The sequence below is a fragment of the Pholcus phalangioides genome, unplaced genomic scaffold (assembly GCF_987345545.1).
Source record: "Pholcus phalangioides strain wild (caught in Gottingen) unplaced genomic scaffold, Ppha-v1.0 ptg000017l_1, whole genome shotgun sequence".
NCBI classification, from domain to species: domain Eukaryota; kingdom Metazoa; phylum Arthropoda; class Arachnida; order Araneae; family Pholcidae; genus Pholcus; species Pholcus phalangioides.
Genome location: NW_028301610.1, coordinates 40,549,255 through 40,569,980, shown reverse-complemented (window position 1 = coordinate 40,569,980; position 20,726 = coordinate 40,549,255). Strand labels below are relative to the sequence as shown.

General features: G+C 33.8%; 1 protein-coding gene across 2 annotated transcripts in view; it reads right to left on the bottom strand.

Moving 5' to 3' along the window:
• Window positions 1–20,726, bottom strand: part of LOC149073239 (peripheral plasma membrane protein CASK-like) — a 429,829-nt gene that overhangs the window by 203,677 nt on the left and 205,426 nt on the right. The window contains exons 6-8 of one of the 2 annotated variants that reach the window (XM_089247410.1): window positions 20,018–20,089; window positions 17,440–17,615; window positions 315–437 (exon numbers count right to left, since the gene is read on the bottom strand). In XM_089247410.1, the coding sequence (XP_089103536.1) occupies window positions 315–437; window positions 17,440–17,615; window positions 20,018–20,089 (371 nt within the window). The remainder of the gene's footprint in view (window positions 1–314; window positions 438–17,439; window positions 17,616–20,017; window positions 20,090–20,726) is intronic. The other variant, XM_089247411.1, reaches the window with a different exon arrangement.

The window sequence follows — 20,726 nt, the reverse complement described above, 5'->3', positions numbered from 1 at the left end:
TTAGTCGGTGGTGTTTCTGTAAACTGTGTGTATGTTGTTACTTCACAAAAATGAAATTTGTTTCAATACTGCTGTTTATTGCAAGAAATATGGAACTTTTTAAAATGCATCTCCACTAATCTCTGGTAGAAATGATTTAAATTGTTCATATATTTAATAATTCCATTCAGAGCTACTTTATTTGTATATTTAAAAATTTAATACCTGTCTCACATTCTCAAAAATAAAATACTAGTTGCCATGATGTATTCCTGAATCCTTGTATATAAAATAGGTTAAACAACAGAGGACCAAATGCTAAACATTGAGCTTACCCTTATCCACCAATGCTGCAAGGCTTCTTCAACAGATATTCTGTACTTTGGGTCAACAGTTAACATTCTACGTATCAGATCCTTGGCAAAATCACTTATGAAATCCCAATGTTGACTTGTCAACTGTAAAAAAAATATATATATTAAGCAAATAAATAGGAACAAAAAAAAGTTAATTTGTCTTTAAAAGAATAGGAAAAGTCAATGGCAAAAAAAGTGATATAAATTTTCATCATTTATATCATCATTACTTGGCATAAAATTTAATTCAGTCTATATATTATTAATAAAAATTTCTCCAGTAGTGTAATATGAATGCTTGAGCACCTGGAGAAAAGTTTATAGTATTTTCTCACAGATCAGAAAACTTAATAACTTGATCATTTCATGTTGCACACTATCAATTAAAAATTATATGTAATTGATTAATCCCAAGAGTTCTAAATTCTACCACAATTGATGGGTTTAAAAAAAATACAATGTTTATAATGGGATGAAACAAGAAGCTATCCATACTTTGATTAGGCAACCATAATTATTTATGGGCAGTGTATTTTATCATAATTATTAGTATTTATTATCTTTATTTTAAGTTCATCTTAGTTTTTTCGTAATAATTGCTCTTATTTTGGGTTGCTGTATTTTAGTTATATTTGACATATATTTTTTTATGGCCACCTTGTTGGTCATTTTGTCTGTTGTGGCCTTTGTATTTGTATTTTATTACTCAATAATTGTAATAGTTATGATAGATTCTGGTTATTAACTTTATTATTGATAGCAACATTCGACAACTTTTGAATCACTAGCAGCACAATTTACAAAATGCTTTTGACCGCATTGAAGGCCTTTGAAACTTAAAATGATGTATGAGTTCAGTATTTCTAGTAAATAAGGTGTCACTATTATTGAAACATACTCATCATTACTTATTTTGCTTATTTTGCTGTTTTTCAACATTACGGACTCCTCTAATCACATACATTATCATTCCATAATATGTTAATAATATATTATCAACAATATTGTTGTATGTTGTATTGTTGTATATTGTTGTGTATATATTGTTTGTAATTTGTGTTAATTGCATTTTTAATTGGGTTGCTGTATTTTTGAAACATATGACAACCATATTTTTATGGGCATCTTTTTATCAGCCACCTCGTTGGGCATTTTGCCTGTTGTGGCGTTGTATTTGTATTTGTATTTGTAATACTTTTCAAGCAAATTTATAGCAACATAGTCATTTAGTTTTTATTGAGAGATTTTTATCTCATCCTTTTTTCTACTCCTTGCTACTGTTAAATTTTTTTACTCTATATTTTTGGTATATTCCTATAACAAAGTAAAAAAACAGTGGGAAAAAAATGCAAAAATGGCTAAGGTGAAATACGTAGTTGTTCATTTGTTAAAAAAAAATTCTTAAAACTGAATTGAAGTTCTCTCTCTCACAAAAAAAAACCTTAATAAATGAACACTATAAAGAGTTAACATTCTTTGATTAACTGACTCACGGTCCTAGGATTTCTAGAAAATCGACTTGAAAAGGGTTCAAGTGATTGTCACAAAACTACTTCAAAAAACTCTGACCATTTTTTCCTTCCCCTGTATGAACAGCTGGATATCGGATTTAGTCTTGTGTGGTTAACATTTTTGTTCCACCCACTCTTGTATGCCTCTCTGTAGGAGAGGGAAAAAAGGTGTGTATCTTCCTTATCAGGATTCATACTATAGAACTTGGCTTTTTTGTGGACACTCTCCTTTTTTTTACATTCCTCTGTTCACATATTTTTCATTTTTCAAGTAACCCAAGTTGTTGCTTTACGTCAATAAAAACGTTTTTTTTAAGTCATAAAATGTCTCAAACATGATGTGATAAAATGGTCATTATGTCCATTTTGGAAACGTCAAAAATGACATCAATAAAATGACCACTTGTAAATAGTTGGACTTTCAGAAGATAGATGGCACCATTTGAAGAGACGGAAGGGGGGAAAAAAATTAGATTTTGTGGCGCAGCTCGTATTCAAACCCAGACCATTCGAGGATTGCCCCTATGTATCTCACGCCATGCCTCTACCGATCACGCAATTGTAGCAGTACCCCTTGGGTGTTATTTTATAAAGACTTCACAAGTATTGATTAGTTATATTACAATTTCCGTTAATTAATCTCTTGTTGAGTTCAGCCGACGGCAGTTATTTTTTCGTTTTCTTTTATTTTTTTTATTCTTGAAAAATATAATGATATAATAATTATTTACATTAATTATAATTACCAAAAAGAAAAAGATTATAAAATTCATTTTTTTTAGTTCATTGTACACGTCAAAGAATTCATTGCATTTTTTTCAATTGTTGACAGATTTCACAGATCCTCTGATCTCCCACAAAAACATGATATGGATGCAATTATATCTTATATAATGTGTTGATAAATTTATATAAACATCTCATTGAAAAGTTTTACATTTCCATTCAAACAAAATTGCAATTAAAAGCACTTTATTTATCTTATGACAACCAGTAACAAATAGGCCTAGGATAATTTTGAAACACCCTCTCAAGGTTAATTAACAAACATTTTGGATAATTTCGGAACAGAATTTGTATAAGTTCAAAAGAAATTCAGGATTTTTATGATGCAAAGTCATTTACATCATTTAATATCACATCATTTCATGACCTTCATGGCTAATGAAGGTCGTGAAATGACCTGATATTTCATTAAGGTCATCAAGTATCATGTTATTTCCTGACCTTTATTGTTCGTGGTCATTAAATGACTTTGAAATGATGTGATTTTTTTTTGACTGACATCATTCAGAGAAAATTACCAAATTTTCACATCATATTTGACGTCAGGCGACTACTTGGGAAAATTATGTGCTGAATGGAACTGAGTACACAAGCAATGATTCAAACAATGGTCAAATTATTTTATTTAAAAATTTTAATAAACTTACCACAACCCCACGCATTGGCCGGCATGCCATAAAACTTGAGGGCTACTAGCATTTTGAATGTTGTGGTCTTGTGCACTTTCGGCATGCCGGAAAAATCGAGGTTACAAAAGGATCACAGCATGCATTCAACCAGTTCAATGGATTTTTTGAATAAAGATATCTTTTTTTTATAAATCACTCCTCATTTTCAAAAATCAATTTTCTTTAAATTTTAATTTGTCTCATTCTTCCTCCAAATTTAATCCAGTCTATGCATTACCTTCTGTTCTCTCATAAATCTTTGAACAGAAAACATTTTACTTACATAATTCCTAAATTTTGTAACTCTCTGCCATCTGATATGAATTCAACATTATCATGTATACCTATACAACTTAAATTTCTTCATTACAACTTACGTTTACATAAGTTTCCAATATATGTATATAGATATACTCACACTGTTCATTTTACTCTAATGCACTTTCAGCTCTCTATCTCATTTATTTCATTGTTGAATTGTTTTTTTTTTTAATTGCACTACCATCACTGTTTGCCACAAAATTTTTAATAATTTATTAATCTTTTTCTTTCATAACTCTCACACACACACTTCCGGACACAAGTGTGAGGGATTGATAGATGAGTTGTACACTTTTATTTTATTTTATTTTTTTACGCTGACTACATAATCTCTAGTTGTGGCTCACCTTTTACTGCATTTTCACCCATGGTCCCTTAGCACATTCTAGGGCAACTGTGGCCACAATTCTGTGGCCATGTGGGCATCGTTCTGGGATCTAATTGCAAGGATCGAGGTGTGTACCCCACTGATGGTTGTCTACTGAAGTTGTGCTTTCTGCGGGTTCTCAGATTTGAGGCACGAATGTGAGCCAGTATTTTATTTGGAAAAAGTCTTGGAAAAGTGCAGGCAAACATTCTTTTCCTCTCACTCTCTCGACATAATCTTTATATTACAAGAGAATTCAGTCACCTGCCATTTTTAATTCAAAATATGGAACACGTACAACTCTGACAACATAAATACATTATAGGCCGTTTAAGTCTTGCATAAGCAGAATTTTGGTCATTTTTTGACCCTCTCCCTTGTCAGCAAAATTTAGTAATCTGGGCTAATCTCAACCAAAGAGGTTTCAGCCCTCCCATAAGAGTACGGCGGGGGGGGAAATAATCCCCAAGCGATAAATATGAAATATTTTAGTGAAAACAATTTAATTATTGAGGGAAAAAGAGTTTGAATGTTTTTGTGAATAAAGGTAAAGATGAATAAATAAAAAATAAAATTCAAAAATTGTGCCTATACTGATAAACAATTAAAATCACTGAAAAGCCAGGATGTGTCGCAATTCGGAGGGGGGGGGGGCAGATCTTGTTTATCTCTATCATGCATTCAGTGTTTCACAGTCATTAAAATGTAATACACAGTAACATTCATGCCAAAAGAAAAGTGAATGCCAGTATATCTCTTAGAATCGAACGATAAAAATTTCTATAATAAGCTAAAAATGAGCATTTTAGGTGGGGCATTTGTTGCTAGCAGCCTTCTTTATACATTCTGAAAATTCCACTTCATTGACAAAAGGGTTAAGGTTTATTTGAACTGACTATTCATGAGGTGTTCGTTGATCGTCTATATCTGCTAAGTTAATTGAAAACTGTCCCCCCCCCCCCACAAAGAGGCAAAAGCCGTTTTGTCGTTTTCAGATGCCCAGCACTGTTGCGAGTACAATGGTCATTTTTGTGGAGAAAAGAGAGGGGCGTATGCTAAGCCAGCTTTGTGATTCTTTATGGGCAGAAAAGCAAGGCAGTATATTTACGGCCAAGACTGTTTGGAAGACGAAAACATCACACATAAAAATACGGCCAGGACCATTTGAAAATCACCAACTTCACATGTAAATATATGTGCAGGACTACCGGTCAGTATAATTAGTGAAATCCCAGTTTTGATTTGAAAACTGATTTTGAAGATGTAAATAACATGATTGCTCATGTATTAATGTTTTAGTTTCCATTTATGATAATACTAATTTTTCATTTATGTGTTAAAAAAGCAAGTTTAATTACACGGGGAGAATAAGGTATTCCTATTGTTGAAAGTATATATGTATTCAATGGTTTAAATAATATCCTAGTGACACACAAATAAAAAAAATGAAGCATTATTTTACCAAAACATAATGAATTATGCATGAAAATATGAAATAAGACAAGAGGAAAGAATTTGTTTCTTTTACAAATCTAACATTCTTATAATTTTCAAGTAAATAACAAAGCCAGGACAAAGGATTTGTGTATGTATTGCAGGAATACATAGGTATACCTATATACCCATAATCATTGGATAAACTTAATATTGATGACTGGATATACCTGGTTGTATACAGGTTAGCCCAGAACTCTACTGCCAGAATGAGTAGGATGATAGTAAATGTCAAGACAATTTTTCAATGAAACCTAGGGGGGTCACAAATTAATTTTTTTGGTCAGTGCATGTTAACATACAATTTAAGCCACTGACACCAAAAAAAGTAAGGCAAAAAAGGTGCTAAAGCAACCCTGTGAGTGAGGGGAAAAAATATATCCTCCACACTCACATAACACCGTTAAAGAGGAAAAAGAATTACACTATTTTCCCCCATCCTTGCCTGAAAGAATTTTTTTTTATTTAGTAGCAAAAATGCTTGGAAACAAAATTTCCCTGTTGCTCCTCATGATGTGAGCAAGGTTACCATATTTTTGTCACTTCTATTGTAGGTAAATGCAAGTATATCCCAAATAAGTGGGCTGCAATCCTCATTTCAATTTGAAAAATTGTTTTTCTTAAGTTGTACTATCACCCCTCTCATTTTGGCAGAAGAGTTGTGGGATACCCTGCAAGTATATATATTTATATAGATAAAAATATATTCAATATTTTGAGGCCTAAATTACACAAAGTTCTAAATAATTCTAAAATTTTTAGACTTTTTATTTACTAACATAATTACACCTATATTTTAAATATTTAAATCACAACTATTCAAATCAAATGACTAACTTTTGTTTGCTTACTGATTTTTTAAACAAGAAAATCAGTGAATGAGATATGAAGACATGAATAAAATGTTAAATGGAAAAGAGTGATTTTGATGTAGACATATTTAGCTTGATTGGTTCTTGAAGTAGGTATTTAAAAAACTGGAAAAAAGATGGTGTTCTCAAAACTTTACCCTGTACATTGTGAAAAAATGTGTAAGATTACAAATCATGTACAAAAGGTATGATCCAGTGTAAGATAAACAAATGTTATTGTAAAAAACAGAATTCTTTTATATGAAATAAGTAACAGAATTTATTTAATAAAACAAGACCACTCTCTATTGGTATTTAAATCTTATTCAGAAAGATAAAATGACAATGAGAAATTGTCACAAAAATTTATGCAGAAGTCTTTTTCAAACAAGAATTAATAACAGAAGTCAAACAATGTTATTTAACCGTGTGTGCTATGGGAACAGACCATAAAAAATGGATGGTCATTGAAAATTTTATAAAGGATAAAATTGCAAAAGAGAGAAAAACACTAGCATAATTACATCCAATTTTATTATCCCCATTTTAGTACCAAACTATAAAGATACCAAACTGTGTTGTAATTTTTTTCATTTCATTCATCTTTAAAGTTGTAATTTTTGGAATCACATTTTTGAATTTGTAATTAACAAACAAAACAAAAAAACACCTGGAAATCTACTTTAATCAGAAAAACTGTTCATTTAGCCTATTTGGTGAAGACAGCAGAAATAAAAAGCTTCTTAACATTCTTTGATACAATGATTGTCATTTACCATACTTAATTAAAAAATAGCAAAGACTCAAAAATTTATGTGTGGATTTTTACAAAACTTAGCTGAACTATACAATTCATTTTAAAATATGAAATCCCATGAAAACAAATCTCCAGGCAATTATTATGCCCTTCAAATTAACATAGGTGGGAAATGAACAATTTGGATGAGTGAGTTTGGTATAAGAAAAGTATCAACATGCAGTTCAATTATCCAGAGCAGATACTCAGCATCTACAGCTATTTAGCCATCTAAACCACACATGCAATATTCTACTTAGAAATTTCTACCAGACTGGTACCTGGAAGTGTTTGTATGTATGTGTGTGGGCAGTGATGGGGAAAGGCATGATGCGTTGTTTACACTGGTGGCAGTTTTTATGACCATGTTTTCACTCTCACAGATTTTTACACATCAAAATCATTTTGAGAGGAAAGTATGAGTAGGTAAATAAAAGTGCACATAAATACAATACTTTTAAATGCTATTCAACTCTTTGCTATGCAATGCTTAATTCATCTCAATATTCCGTTCCTGCACTTCCAAAAAGCAATTCCGGTCTCCACAGATATGTCAGACAGCCAGACTATGATCTTTTCCAGTTTCATCCATCCTTCAGAAAGGTTTGAAATTGCATGAGTGATGGGAACTTGGGTGCATCTGGTTCTTCAGGTTCAAGTCTCTACAGAAGCTGGCTTCTGAAAAAAAAATTAGGTTCCGACACTTCTTTTAAGGGATCTTCTCACTCTCTATCTACATTTTTCCAATTGCCTTTCCTTTCTTTGGCCGAATCCCTCAACAAGTTTGGATTACTTGTTCATTTTCCGATAAATGCCCCTTTCACAGTCAACATCATATTATAAATATCTCTAGTGTGGTGTTGTTCCAGCCCAGAATGTTTTGACTGCTCGTTTTTGTATACCAGTGGCTGTCAAAGTTAGCATCACAGCCCCTAGGGGCATCACCAATGTTTGTTAGGGGCATCGCGGTAAGCTTGCGATATTTATATGTGCCTGTTCTTTGCTTTAAAGTTGCTCTTCGTCAGACTATTTTGGAGTGCCATGGATAAATGTTGAATGTGGCAAGGAAGCCGTGTGTAAGGAAAGTTTGAGAACCACTGCTGTATACCTTCATCTGTTTTCCTTCATTCTGTTATCGGAATCATCTGACATATGCACACAGACTCCTCTTCTTGGAAACAAGGTGCCACAAATAGCTTCTAGCCTTTTGTCATTTTTCTGCAGTGGTCTTCACGATGCACACAGACTCCTCTTCTTGGAAACAAGGTGCCACAAATAGCTTCTAGCCTTTTGTCATTTTTCTGCAGTGGTCTTCACGATACTTAAAAAATACAAATACAAGTGCTATAACAGGCAAATTGCCCAACGAGTTGGCTGAAAAAATTTGCCCATAAAAAATATGGATGTCAAATACAATCAAACCTCGTTAGTGCGTCACCCAGTTAGTGCATCACTCTGCTTACTGGGTCACGTTTTGGAAATCCCAATTGCCCTCTATGGGGTTCTAATGTTACTAAACTCCTGTGTGTGTGATAATGCATCACCCAACTCCACTTAAGAGGTCACTTTTGTGAAAGCACTCTTTCGAAAATTACCATTCGAATTGGAACCTTTTCGTACAATATAGACTATTACCACGTCAAAGATCTACTTAGTATTTCAAAAGGAGAAGTTACTGAAGACTCCATTCCCCACCCCCATCTTTCACTGCAGGCTTGTTGACAGATTCTTTCAACATTGGGCTATTTTTTAGTTGATAATGGTTCAGCTGAATTTTTTTTTTTTGGTGAGTTGCGGTTTTTGGTCAGCTTTTGCTGAAAAAGTGTCCATGGCAGAAAGTCAGCTTTTTTAGAGAGAGAAAGAGAAAATGTTTAGATTAAGCCACTCAATATTTTATTGGCTTTTTGACATTTAAAAAATGTTGTCAATAATCTTGGCTACACGATTGTCAGTCATCTGTAACCCTGTGTTTGCCCTAATGTCAGAATGTTCTATAAATTAAAAAAAAATGCTTGTTCATCTTTGAAGACGAAGCAGCGTTATAGTGGAGGAATATGAAAAATCTACCTATATAGTAATTTGCATTGTATGAGGACTAGAAAGCATAACAGACAGAGACTTTCAATTTTTATTGTCTTTGGAGAAAAAGCATCACTTCTTCAACTACCAATTCCAGACAAACAAAACTCACCAGTGTTTTTTTCAGTAAAAAATAAACTTTTATTTTTTCGAACTCATAAAATATATTTCATATGAACATCATATTTATATGATGTTTCAAAAGAATTGAACTGTTGTACAAGATGACAATACTTGGTTTTTTGGTTTTTAATAAACATGCGGAAAAATTATTGAATTTTTAAAACTCCAAAAAGGTAATATTTTGTGTTATTCAAATGCAAATAAACATTAATTGATTACGGAAAAAGCTTGAGTAATCAATTTTCCTGACATTTCATTTGAATAACTAAAATTTGTTTTTTTCTGCATCAATAGGGAGACAGGAATCAGTGGGGCCATGGCTTACTTACTCTGCTTAACGAGTCATTCTGCTTACGTGGTGATATTTTTGGTCTCCCAAGAGTGACTTATTAATCGGGTTTGACTGTATAACCAAAATACCCAATATAAAAGTATATATCACCAAAAAACTTAATAATATGTAATACACTACCTATAAAAAAATTATGGTTTTCTGACCTAATTATGGATAGCTTCTCGATTTATGCCACCATGTATATCATACTTCATTTTAAACGTATCAACTGTGTCACAATCCCCAGAGGTAAGCTATTCCCAATTAGAGAACGCCACACCCTGGAATTTTTACAATAATACTGGTATCTCCTTGTCAAAGCAGTTGCTTGACATTGTATTAATACCTCATGGTCCATCCTATCCATCTCGTTGAAAATTTTGAACACTTCAATCACATCCTCCTGACACCCACGTTCTTTCACTGTAAACATATTCAAGAAATCAAAACTTCATAGCTCAAGCCTTGTGTGCCAACAAGAGCATGCATAGCTCTTTTTTCTGCATCCCCTCAACGAAGTCTCTGTCCCTTTGTAGGTATGATCTTCAAAACCTCATGGCATACTCCTGTGCGGGACAAACCCCAGCCTCGGTAAAGTGAAAGAATGAAGAATGACTTCAGGAGAACGCGAGGAGACTTTTTGAAAATGAAACTGAACATTCTATTTGCTTTTTTGACCACCACTGAACAATGTTCAGAAAATTTGTGCTCTCGTCAATGAGAATTCCCAAATCAGTGAACCTAGTTGCATTCACGACAGTGATGCCATTAAACTTGTACATGAAACATGGATGGTTTGAACAAAATGAGTGACCATGCACTTTTCAATGCTAAACATCATGCTCCATTCTTTAGCCCATGCTGCAATCCTGTTTAAGTTGGGTCTGGAGCAACTCACTATCACTTTGATTCCTGATTATCCCCATTAGTTTCACGTCATCTCCTAATTTGCCAAAATTCCCATTAATACCCTGATCAAGTTTATCAATAAAAAAAGTGAGAAAAGTATGGGCTAAAGGACACTTCCTTGAGGGATTCCACTTTTCACACCTGTCCAATCAGAACATTCCCCGTTCACCATAACCAGTTGTGACATATCTCTCAACCACAATTCTATCTAATTCAACAAGTTTTGCCCCCCAATCCCAATCTCATGTAAAGGCTTCAAGAGTTTACCATGTTGAACTCGATCGAATGCTTTCTGGAAATCAAGATAAACCATTTCAAATTTTTTGCCACATCCCAAAGCCTTAGTCACATGGTCATAGAAGCAAAGAAGGCTGGTTACACATGACTTTCCGCTTACTGAACCCATGCTGGTGCAGTCTATCCACTTCACCAATTGCCATTTGATAATAATTTCTGAAATTTTTGAAAGGGAGCTCATCAAACTCACTGAATGATAATTTGACACAGTTTCCCTCTACTGCCCTCTTTAAATATAGGAACCACTTAGGAAGCTTCCAATCCCCTGGAATGATACCCTCAGCGACACAACATTTGCAAATGTGTGCAACTGTCCCCCAACAGTTTATTTGCACATTCCCTAAGGACCCCAGGATAAATATCATCTGGTCTTAGTGCTTTGCTTGCACATACATATTTTAGAAGTTTTAAAGAACTTCCACATCTTTCATTTGAATATGGTTGAGAGTTTTATCAGCCCATGACACATCCACACTTTGGATTTCACCTTCTCAAGTAATTAAAAGTAAACGCAAAAAAGTCATTGAAAATGCTACACATATCTACATTGCTCGCTACCCTACATCCTGGTATTGAGAGAGGGGCAATTGTCCCCTTATATCCATTGTTGTTAGCATTGGAGAGGGTGATGGATGTTACATCCTCTCCAATGCCCTTCTTTTTTCAGTAAATGATGACAGGTCACTTCTTCCACTTTTGTATTCTCAGAATGCCCTTCTCTTTTCAAGATAAATATTACGCACACTATCTGTGAACTAAAGGGGGATGTGATGAACAAACCCACTTTTTACGAACATCGTGCGAAACTGAGGAGAGTTTTGTTCTGAATTCTTCCCACTGTTACCAACCTGTCTTTGAAAATTAACCCCAACCTTCCTTCAAAAGTTCAAATTTGGTTCTTCCAAAACAAGGAATCATTCTTTTATTGTTCTGTTTATCCACAAAGAAGCTATGAAAAACGTTAGTAACCCTATGATCACTACAAGAAAACTTGTTTCCATCCAAAACATGTTCAACAAGATCCTCGGAATTAGTGAGAATCAAATCCAAAATATAGATGCCCCTAGTAGCTTCTGATATCTGCTGATACAAGAAATTATCAAGCACCAAACTCAAGAAAATCTGTCTCATATTGATCCTTAGCCAACAGGTTCTTCCAATCAATGAATGGATAATTAAAATTCTCTAATATTACTACCCTCTTATGTTTACACATGTACAAAATTTCTTCATGAAGCTTGGAAATGTAGTTTGAACCCCAATTCCGTGGGTAATAGGAAACTCCAACAATAAGCTTATGGCACTTTTTGTTTAGTTTCAATATCAGTTCTCTGCATGTTACACTCTCTAGTCTTCAAACATGATTTCACATAAATCAAGACTCCACCCCCTTTTTTATCAGATCTATTTCTTAAAAAGCATCGTATTCTCAGATGTGTAAGAATGATTAATCCCATCATTTGCTCAAGATTCTGTAATGGCTACAAGGTCTAGACCTTTCTCAGCTACCATAGTTTCGAAAAATCTTTCTTATTGCCCAAGCTCCTGGCATTTATTAGCACACATTTTAATTTGCCCAGTGATTTAGTGTCAATCGAGAAGCCATCCAAGTCAGAGATGGGTAGTTCAACGTCAAACTGATATCCTTATCATTAACTTACCCACATTCCCATTTACCTGGTTTGGGAATAAAACACCTGACCTAACAATATTACATAAAACCCCAGAACCCCACTTCTATTTAGGAGAATCCTATCCCAATGAAGCCATGTATCAGTGAAACCAAGAAGCTCCAAAAACATGACTCCAAGAGAGGGGCAAATGTCCTTCAGGCCTGAACTGAAATGTTGGATCCTACTCCTAAATGCCCTACTACCACTTGACAGTACTGGAATCACTGTCACATTTGAACCCCCCTCCTGAGCAGATAACAGTATATCCCAATACTCTAACAGACTCTCGTTAATATTCGCTCTTACCTTATTAGTTCCCATCACATGATTTTCTGTCCAGGGACTTTTTACATGTTAAAAACGTCTCAAATATTGCTAATCTTTCTTCCAGGAAGACAACAGCACTTGAAACACAAAAAATCCCTACACACCCTGTTCCCCCATTTCCTTAACCATCCCCAATTATTACACCCCCATCACTACCACCCTCTACCTCATCCTCAACCACCCACTCCTCCTCTAATCTGTTGTTCATGGAGATTGCTCGTTCGTGGAAAAATAATGTTGTATTTTGCTTTTTTTGACCCGACTTGTTCTCCTATTATAATTTGACAACACAAAATATCACCAGAAATGATGACACAATATTAGTGCCAAGTTAGTCTCTGACAAAGAACTCCTTAAATTTTTGGGTAATGTATATTGTCCTTTCTATATGGGATTAGACTAGTGTTTCAAAAGTGTGCACAACGGCTCCTAGGGATGTTGCCAACCTTCATCAAGGAAATCACAATGGGCTGTTGACATTGATGATTCCCTATTTAGTGATTTGAAGTGGTTTTTCTTTTACACTATTCTCTGAAGCAATGGATAAATGTTGTTACAGCAAGGGAGCCACAGGAGGTAAAAGTTTGAGAACTACTGTCCTAAATCATAGATGTAACCCATCTCTCTCCAGGGGTTGTAACTCACACTTTGGGAGCACACACACTTTGTGATAGATATGAAGAAAAAAAACCATTTTCAGACAGCCATATAAAAGGGTGGCAAAAAATTATTCACCTTAGGCAGCCAAATTTCTAGGACCGGCCCTGTAAGTGTGTTCCCAATGTATTTATAACGTATAAAGTGCTCACATGTCATGTATTCGAGAAGTGTTAGCATCTACCTTTCAAGTTGCAGATGTGCACATTTTTGTGTTTTGTTTGTATAGTGTTGCTGGGCTGCCTGCTCTCTGTTGAGAGACTTTTCTCATTTGTACCTAGAGAGCTTGCATTTGTACCTAGACCTTGGAAAACCACAGAAATCAACTTTAGCCAGCCACCAGTACGTGGTAATTGCAAATTGTTTGTAGTTATTTGAAATGCAAACACTTCCTTTTCGTAAAGAATCTCCCTCATCAATGTTTTATTGATAATATAGCAAGTGTTCCAGGTTTTCTCTAAACAAAACGAACCACACCCTCCTTTAGCAAGAGATGAGTATTACAGAAATGACTGGCCACTTTGCATCCAGACAAATTATATGAAGTCTTCCTCTCACAGTAGCCAGTATCATATTGCACTTCTTCTACAGCAAATATTGGTCTTAGTTTCTCATTGTAGCTCTTGACTATTCTTGGCTGAACCTTCTGGCTGCTGAATCTTTTGTTAGAAGTTGTTGCCAGAATGTATGAACCAATGAAAGACTCAGGATCAACCATCTGGTTTCTCTTATCTGATTTTAACTACATTCAATCTCCCAATGGCCTTATATTACAATTGATCAGCCAAATGATACCCAGAAGTCCCCACTCTAACCTTCATAGTGTACCATAGAATTCATGAATTAAATTTTGTGCATCCTATTCCGAAAGTTTCAGGTATTTTGCACATTATAATGAATCAGTGCCATCACTAAACACACTTAAATTGCATTAATTGATTTATTTTGGAATACATTATTTTTTTTCAAATTTTTCCCAAAATTATGAAAACCAGCGTTTATAGTATATTGGTGAAAATCAATGATATAATACAGTGAAACCTCACTATAACAATATTCTGTGGCCTAAGTAAAAATGTCGTTATATTTGTACATCATTATATATGTGCAAAGAACATGTACTCAATGTATGTGTATATATATATGTATATATCATTTCTAGTGTATTTTCTAAAGCTGGGGGGGGGGGGGTCATACTCCCCAAACGATGGTCCTGTGTCTACACAAAAGTTTAGGCTGCTGCTGCCTAGGTGCACCGCACCCCTTGCACCCTTACTTAAGACACTCCTGCTTATCGTATTACAGTCGATTCGCGTTACAGCGACCATTCCATTACAACAGCAGGGAGGATAAGTCCTAAATGTTTTCATAGAATGACTATCATAAAAGTTTTTACTTTTGATATAACAACCCTCTCAATATAACATTCGTTTTCCAACAGGACGAGAGAAGGGGGTCATTATATCGAATATCGACTGCATTGCTATTGTGTTTTTTATTGATTAAATGCTATTTTTCTCAGTCATTTTTATGTGAATAAACAATTTTGGAATGAATTATTTGAGTTCCCATTATTTCTTTTTTTTTTTTTTTTGATATTCGAGTGATAAAAAAAAATTGTTTAGATATACAAGTGGTTTGGATTACTCACATGACAAATTATGTTCATCAACCAAAGTTCCACTGTAATCCAATATCTTTGTTCACTTGGTCAATTTTCAAGACTTCATGATCTTCTACAAATTTCAAGCTGACTCATAAATAGGAATGAAGTCATTCTTCTGTGGCCATGATATGTATTGAGCTTAGAAAAAACTCAGTTGAGCCTCCATTGATTGGACTGTTTTCTTCTGGGTCAATTTAGTTTGCACTGAGCTCTTATTATCTCTTTTTCCATGTCATATATAGCCCAGAGTTCCATTCTAAATATCATAAATGCATTTTTAGCATATTTTTTAACGTTCTTTCTAAAAATGTTTTTTTTTTAAATTTCCTAATCACAAATGCCTCTTTCAATGTTGAATTTCTTACATTTTTAGAGTTATCTTGATAGGGTCTAGTCAATTTGGTGGTAGAGGCTTTATCTATTGCTAGGCACACATCTTCAGTGTTGATGGCAGCTAGCAAAGAGATGATGCAATCTCCTTGAAAAACTGTGAAACACCTGTGCGACTGCTAGTGATGTAGGTTACCTACAATCACTCTCATCATCACACCTCACATCATTCCAACAATATACCTTATATTGTTGGAATGATGTGAGACTAGTAATGAGTTGGTCTTAGTATAATGTGGCAGCTCAGCTCTTGATTAGGTAGGTATGTAAAGCTTGAGTAAATTAAGAAATTTTCATAAGGAGGTCATCAGATTTGGATTCAGATGGGATTAATTTTTTTATTGTCATGATCTTACATATGTCTGCTCATAGGCAGATAAGGGGGAGGAGAAATGAGCATAACCAGGCAGTGAGCTGGGGGAACCCCAAGATGATCTTGCATTATAATTCAACATTAATTGCAGCAGGCTGGGCCCCCAGTACATTAGTTTGCCCAAGGCCCCCCGATGCTACAAAGATAGCCATGAACCTTTAACATTCTATAAATTGGGCACTAATTAGTATGTTTTACAGTTGTCCACTAACAAGATGATTTTAGTGGGTTTCTTTTCCAGGTTTAAGTTATGTAGCCATTTAATGAAATGTCATCTCAGTTAACTATTCTTATTATTTATTGCATATTAAATGAGAAGACTGTTGACCTTTTTTTAAAATAGATTATACATAAGGCTGGGAATCTATTAAAATTTTTAACTGGTTGATGAATTTTTTTTAATAGATTGACTGAGTAATAAATTTGAATCAAATGGTTTTTCTAACCATTATTAAGGCTGCCCGCTTGAAGCAATTTAATATGCTGAACATATTTTGCCTAAACCTGGAATTTCTTCATTTGGATTTTGCCCTTTTTTTTAAAAAATTGGTTATTTTAGGTTAGTCACTAATTTTGAAACTACCTTGGATCATACAGTTGCTTGTTTCCCTAAAAACTCCTCCCAAATGGTGCTTGTGAGGAAATGAACTGATGCTTCCAAGAATAATAAAAACTAATGTTTATAATGGAGACAATAAATTTTAGTCTTGTCTTCTGAAACTCCTAACTCAATTTGAAATTGAAATCATCAGTTTTCATTGAACTGGACTTGTATTTGTCAAGAAATTTGATCAAAATATTGATTCAAGTATTTTTAAATATGTTCATCCATCCGATATGCTTATATATATATAGGTATATGATTTAATCAGTGTTGTGTTAAACAAATCAAGTTGAATCACAAAATTTTCATGTAAATTTTAATTCAATTGATCCAGTTGATTAACTCAACTAAAATTTTAAACTGTGATTAACAATTGATTGGTTAACCAACCCAGTTAATAGATTGATTAGACCAAGCTTAATTAAAGACAAGTCCTAGTAATATATAAAAAAATATTATTGTAGTGGTTCACCTCACCTGTGTAACTTTCTTATAGATATTGGTGTACGCAAAGGGGGTTTTTGGAGTTCTAACCCCCCTTGAGCCAAGATTGTAGTGTTATTTTGCAGGAAAAAAAGTAAACCCCCAGAAGGAAAAAAAATCTGAAAACACTCCCTCGAGAAAATTCTGCGCATGCCTATGCTTATAGAGAATAATTCATTGCAAGAAAAATACTGTTGCATTGAAAAGAATTTAGCAACAGATTAAAGGAAATTCAAAACAGCATTGAAAAAATTTATCATTGTAGTTAGGTTTCACTGTACATGCTGTTTTTAAGCTTAGTGTCAACTATTTGAGATAAATTGAATAGAAATCAACAAGGATAGTAAAACAGCAACTAGCCATTGTGGGAAGCAGTCTTCCCAGTGGGCTCGTACATTAAGACGTCCACTGCAGATGTTCTGGAAAAGTCTTTCTTTGGTCCCCATGAATGGGAGAGTCCCACTGAGCAGTGTATAAAGAAGAACTCCGCAGCTCCAAATATCAGCAGGTTTGCCATAAGACAACCTCTGCACAACTTCTGGAGCCATGAAGTGAGGGGTGCCAACTCTACCTGCAATAAACCAGAATATATTTTATGAATACCTATAGATTTAAGAAAAACATTAAATTAACTGGCAAGAAACAAAAATAAATGTAGACTACTGCCATTGTGAATATCTATATCTACTGCAGTTAAACTCAGAATATCATGAATTTCAAATATTAAAACTTTTGTATTGATCAGATGTTAAACTTTCTAATCATTTGCCATAAATTTTAACTGCATAATAGACATATGCATGAAATACAATGTAATACAGAAACAACAGGCCAGTGCCCAGCTAAGTGGTTGCAGTAAAAGATTATTCCCTAAAACTTATATATTCGTATATATTCTTCAAACCTCTTACTGCCATTTACAAGATATCTCACCTGACCTGATGCTTTGTATTTCTGCAATGCCGAGATAACTTGTCTCCTTTTGAAAGCCCCAAAAAGACTACAAATTATGTACATTTATGTATGAATTTAAAAGCACATTATCTTCAAAATACTTTCAAGATGGCTGCAGCAGTAACAGAAAATGATAAACAAATTATGGAAAGATAAAAGTAAAAAGTATGGTTAAGAGAGAGTGGCAGACTAGTTAACAGTACATGCACCTCATACACATTCTTCTGTGGAATTTCTAACAAATCAGTACATGTTGGAATGTGTGTTCTGAATGCATGTGTGACCCCTGATGTATTTATGTTGTCAGAGTTGTGCTGGTTTTATGTTCTGTTTGTGCTGCTATCTCTTTTCCATATTTTTAAGTGAAGATGGTAAATGCTTGAATTTTCATGTTATGGAAGTATCATACTGAAGGTCTGAATGCTCAGGTAAAAGTACTGCATGTCATTCATAACTGGCATCTGAATGAGTCAAAGTGACTGAAGATGTTATGAAAAGCATTGGAAAAATCATACTAAAAGAACCCATAAAATATTCTGAAAGCCTTAAGGAAGAGCATGAATTTTAAAACACCATCTCAAAGGAGTTGAATTTCAAAGTGGTATATGGAAATATTGTCCAATATATTGGAGCTGCAAAAAAGGATAAGCATAACTAATATACCTTAAATTATATGTGAATTCAGTTACACAATGGCATGTGGTAAAATGTGAATTCCTCAAATTCAAATATAATCACTGTATTATTTCTGAGATGTGATTCTCAAGACTTGCTTTGCCAATCAGAATACTGAATATGATGTGATTCTCAAGACTTGCTTTGCCAATCAGAATACTGAATGTGATGTGATTCTCAAGACTTGCTTTGCCAATCAGAATACTGAATGTGATGTGATTCTCAAGACTTGCTTTGCCAATCAGAATACTGAATGTGATGTGATTCTCAAGACTGGCTTTGCCAATCAGAATACTAAATGTGATGTAAATGATGAAACCACACTGATTTTTAAGAGGCTTCCCTCCCCAAGGGTGAGGCTGACAGGGCCCCAGCACTGGGGACTAGTATATTTTTAATTTTTTTTTCACAATATTAATTCATTATACAGGGGTAAATGAAAAATCTGGCCTCCGTCCAGGCAAAGATTTACCCTAGGGGTTCTGCTACAGGATGTGGGAGCCTTGGGTTACAGTATATTCTGGGAAGCTGTAAGGATGAAAACTTTGCTGCAATTTAGAATACACATCTATATGAAATCACAAGGCATATATGACATTTGCTATTTTTGCGGACTAGTTAGTTTCACAGTTGTCTTCAGTCACCTTATTAGGCAGCTTGCCTGTTGTGACCTTTGTATTAGTTTTTGTATAGGTACAACATTGCTGTTTGTCTTAAAAAAATTTATATAATGCGTGGCTCATTAACTATAATTCATCTGTTCTATGGCTCACTATTTATTTTGACTCATGACTGAAAGTTGTTTTCTAGTCTCTGAATGCAGGAAACTTATTGTTTTGCTGAACCAGGGTGTTACCAAAATATTTAAAGCATAGTAATGTTCATTTGCACAGATTTTAGAGAATATGCTATTTGAACGACCATATTACAGTCACAAGGCAAGTAGTGAAAAAGAAAAATGTGTTTTTCCTAAATTTAGATTCCAATAATCAAATATTTATATATATTTGCATGCAAAATTTAACAAGAACCTACATGGTCATCATTGACCACACCTATTGCATAACTTTGACATATTGCTGTAATATATATCAGTAGTTTTTCTAGGTATTTAGTAAACTGTGATACGAGTGCAAGATATCAGAAAACATAAGAGTGAAAAGGCTGAATTTTATTGAAAACTTACATACTATTGAGTGTATGCCAATTCACACACCACGTAGAAATAGGGCTTAAATTATTATAAAGGAAAAACGATCAAATTATATATTTTAAATTGATGAGATGGAAGCATTTGAACTTCATGTTCACAATCAATACTTTATGGTTGCAATAAATCCTTACCCATCGGGTCAAATTTCAAAACTTGAGAAGCATCAATTTGTAACCTTTTGCAATACAATGCGAGTTCATTTTCTGATATATGATAATAAAAAGAAAGAAAAATATACATTTGTTTAAATAAAATGAACAAAACAAAAAATGACTAAATATTAAAAAGATTGAAATAAAGATGAATCATAAATTAAAATAACATAAAAACAAAGATAAAAACAATCAGTAAAAGAACTTTTATTATTTTAGTCTCCTTAATGATAATTAAAAATGAGTTTATAATCGTAAAACAGAACAAACAATCAACAATGAGGTAAAAGAGATAGAGTTATAATATTAGAACACAGATACAGTAGGAACTCTGTACACTGGATGAGAGGATGAACAGGTTAAGTGGAGAGATTTTATTTCTATTCAATTCTTAATGATGGAAAAAAAATCAAATAATTTGATAACATTTTAGTTAATGAAACTGCTCAACTGAATGCTTATTTAAATCTTGTAATACATTTTAAATGATACTCCCTAAGTTGAATTTTTCTATTCAGTTGTTAACTTGTTCACCTGCTTGTACATAACATGTAGAAAGTGTGTGCATTCAGTTGAAATTTACATAAGAAATTTCTATACTATTTGCATAAAGAAATCAACTGAACTGTGTTTTGTATAACTATATATGTGAATAATGAGCTATTTGCCCCAAAAGTGTCTAATTCAC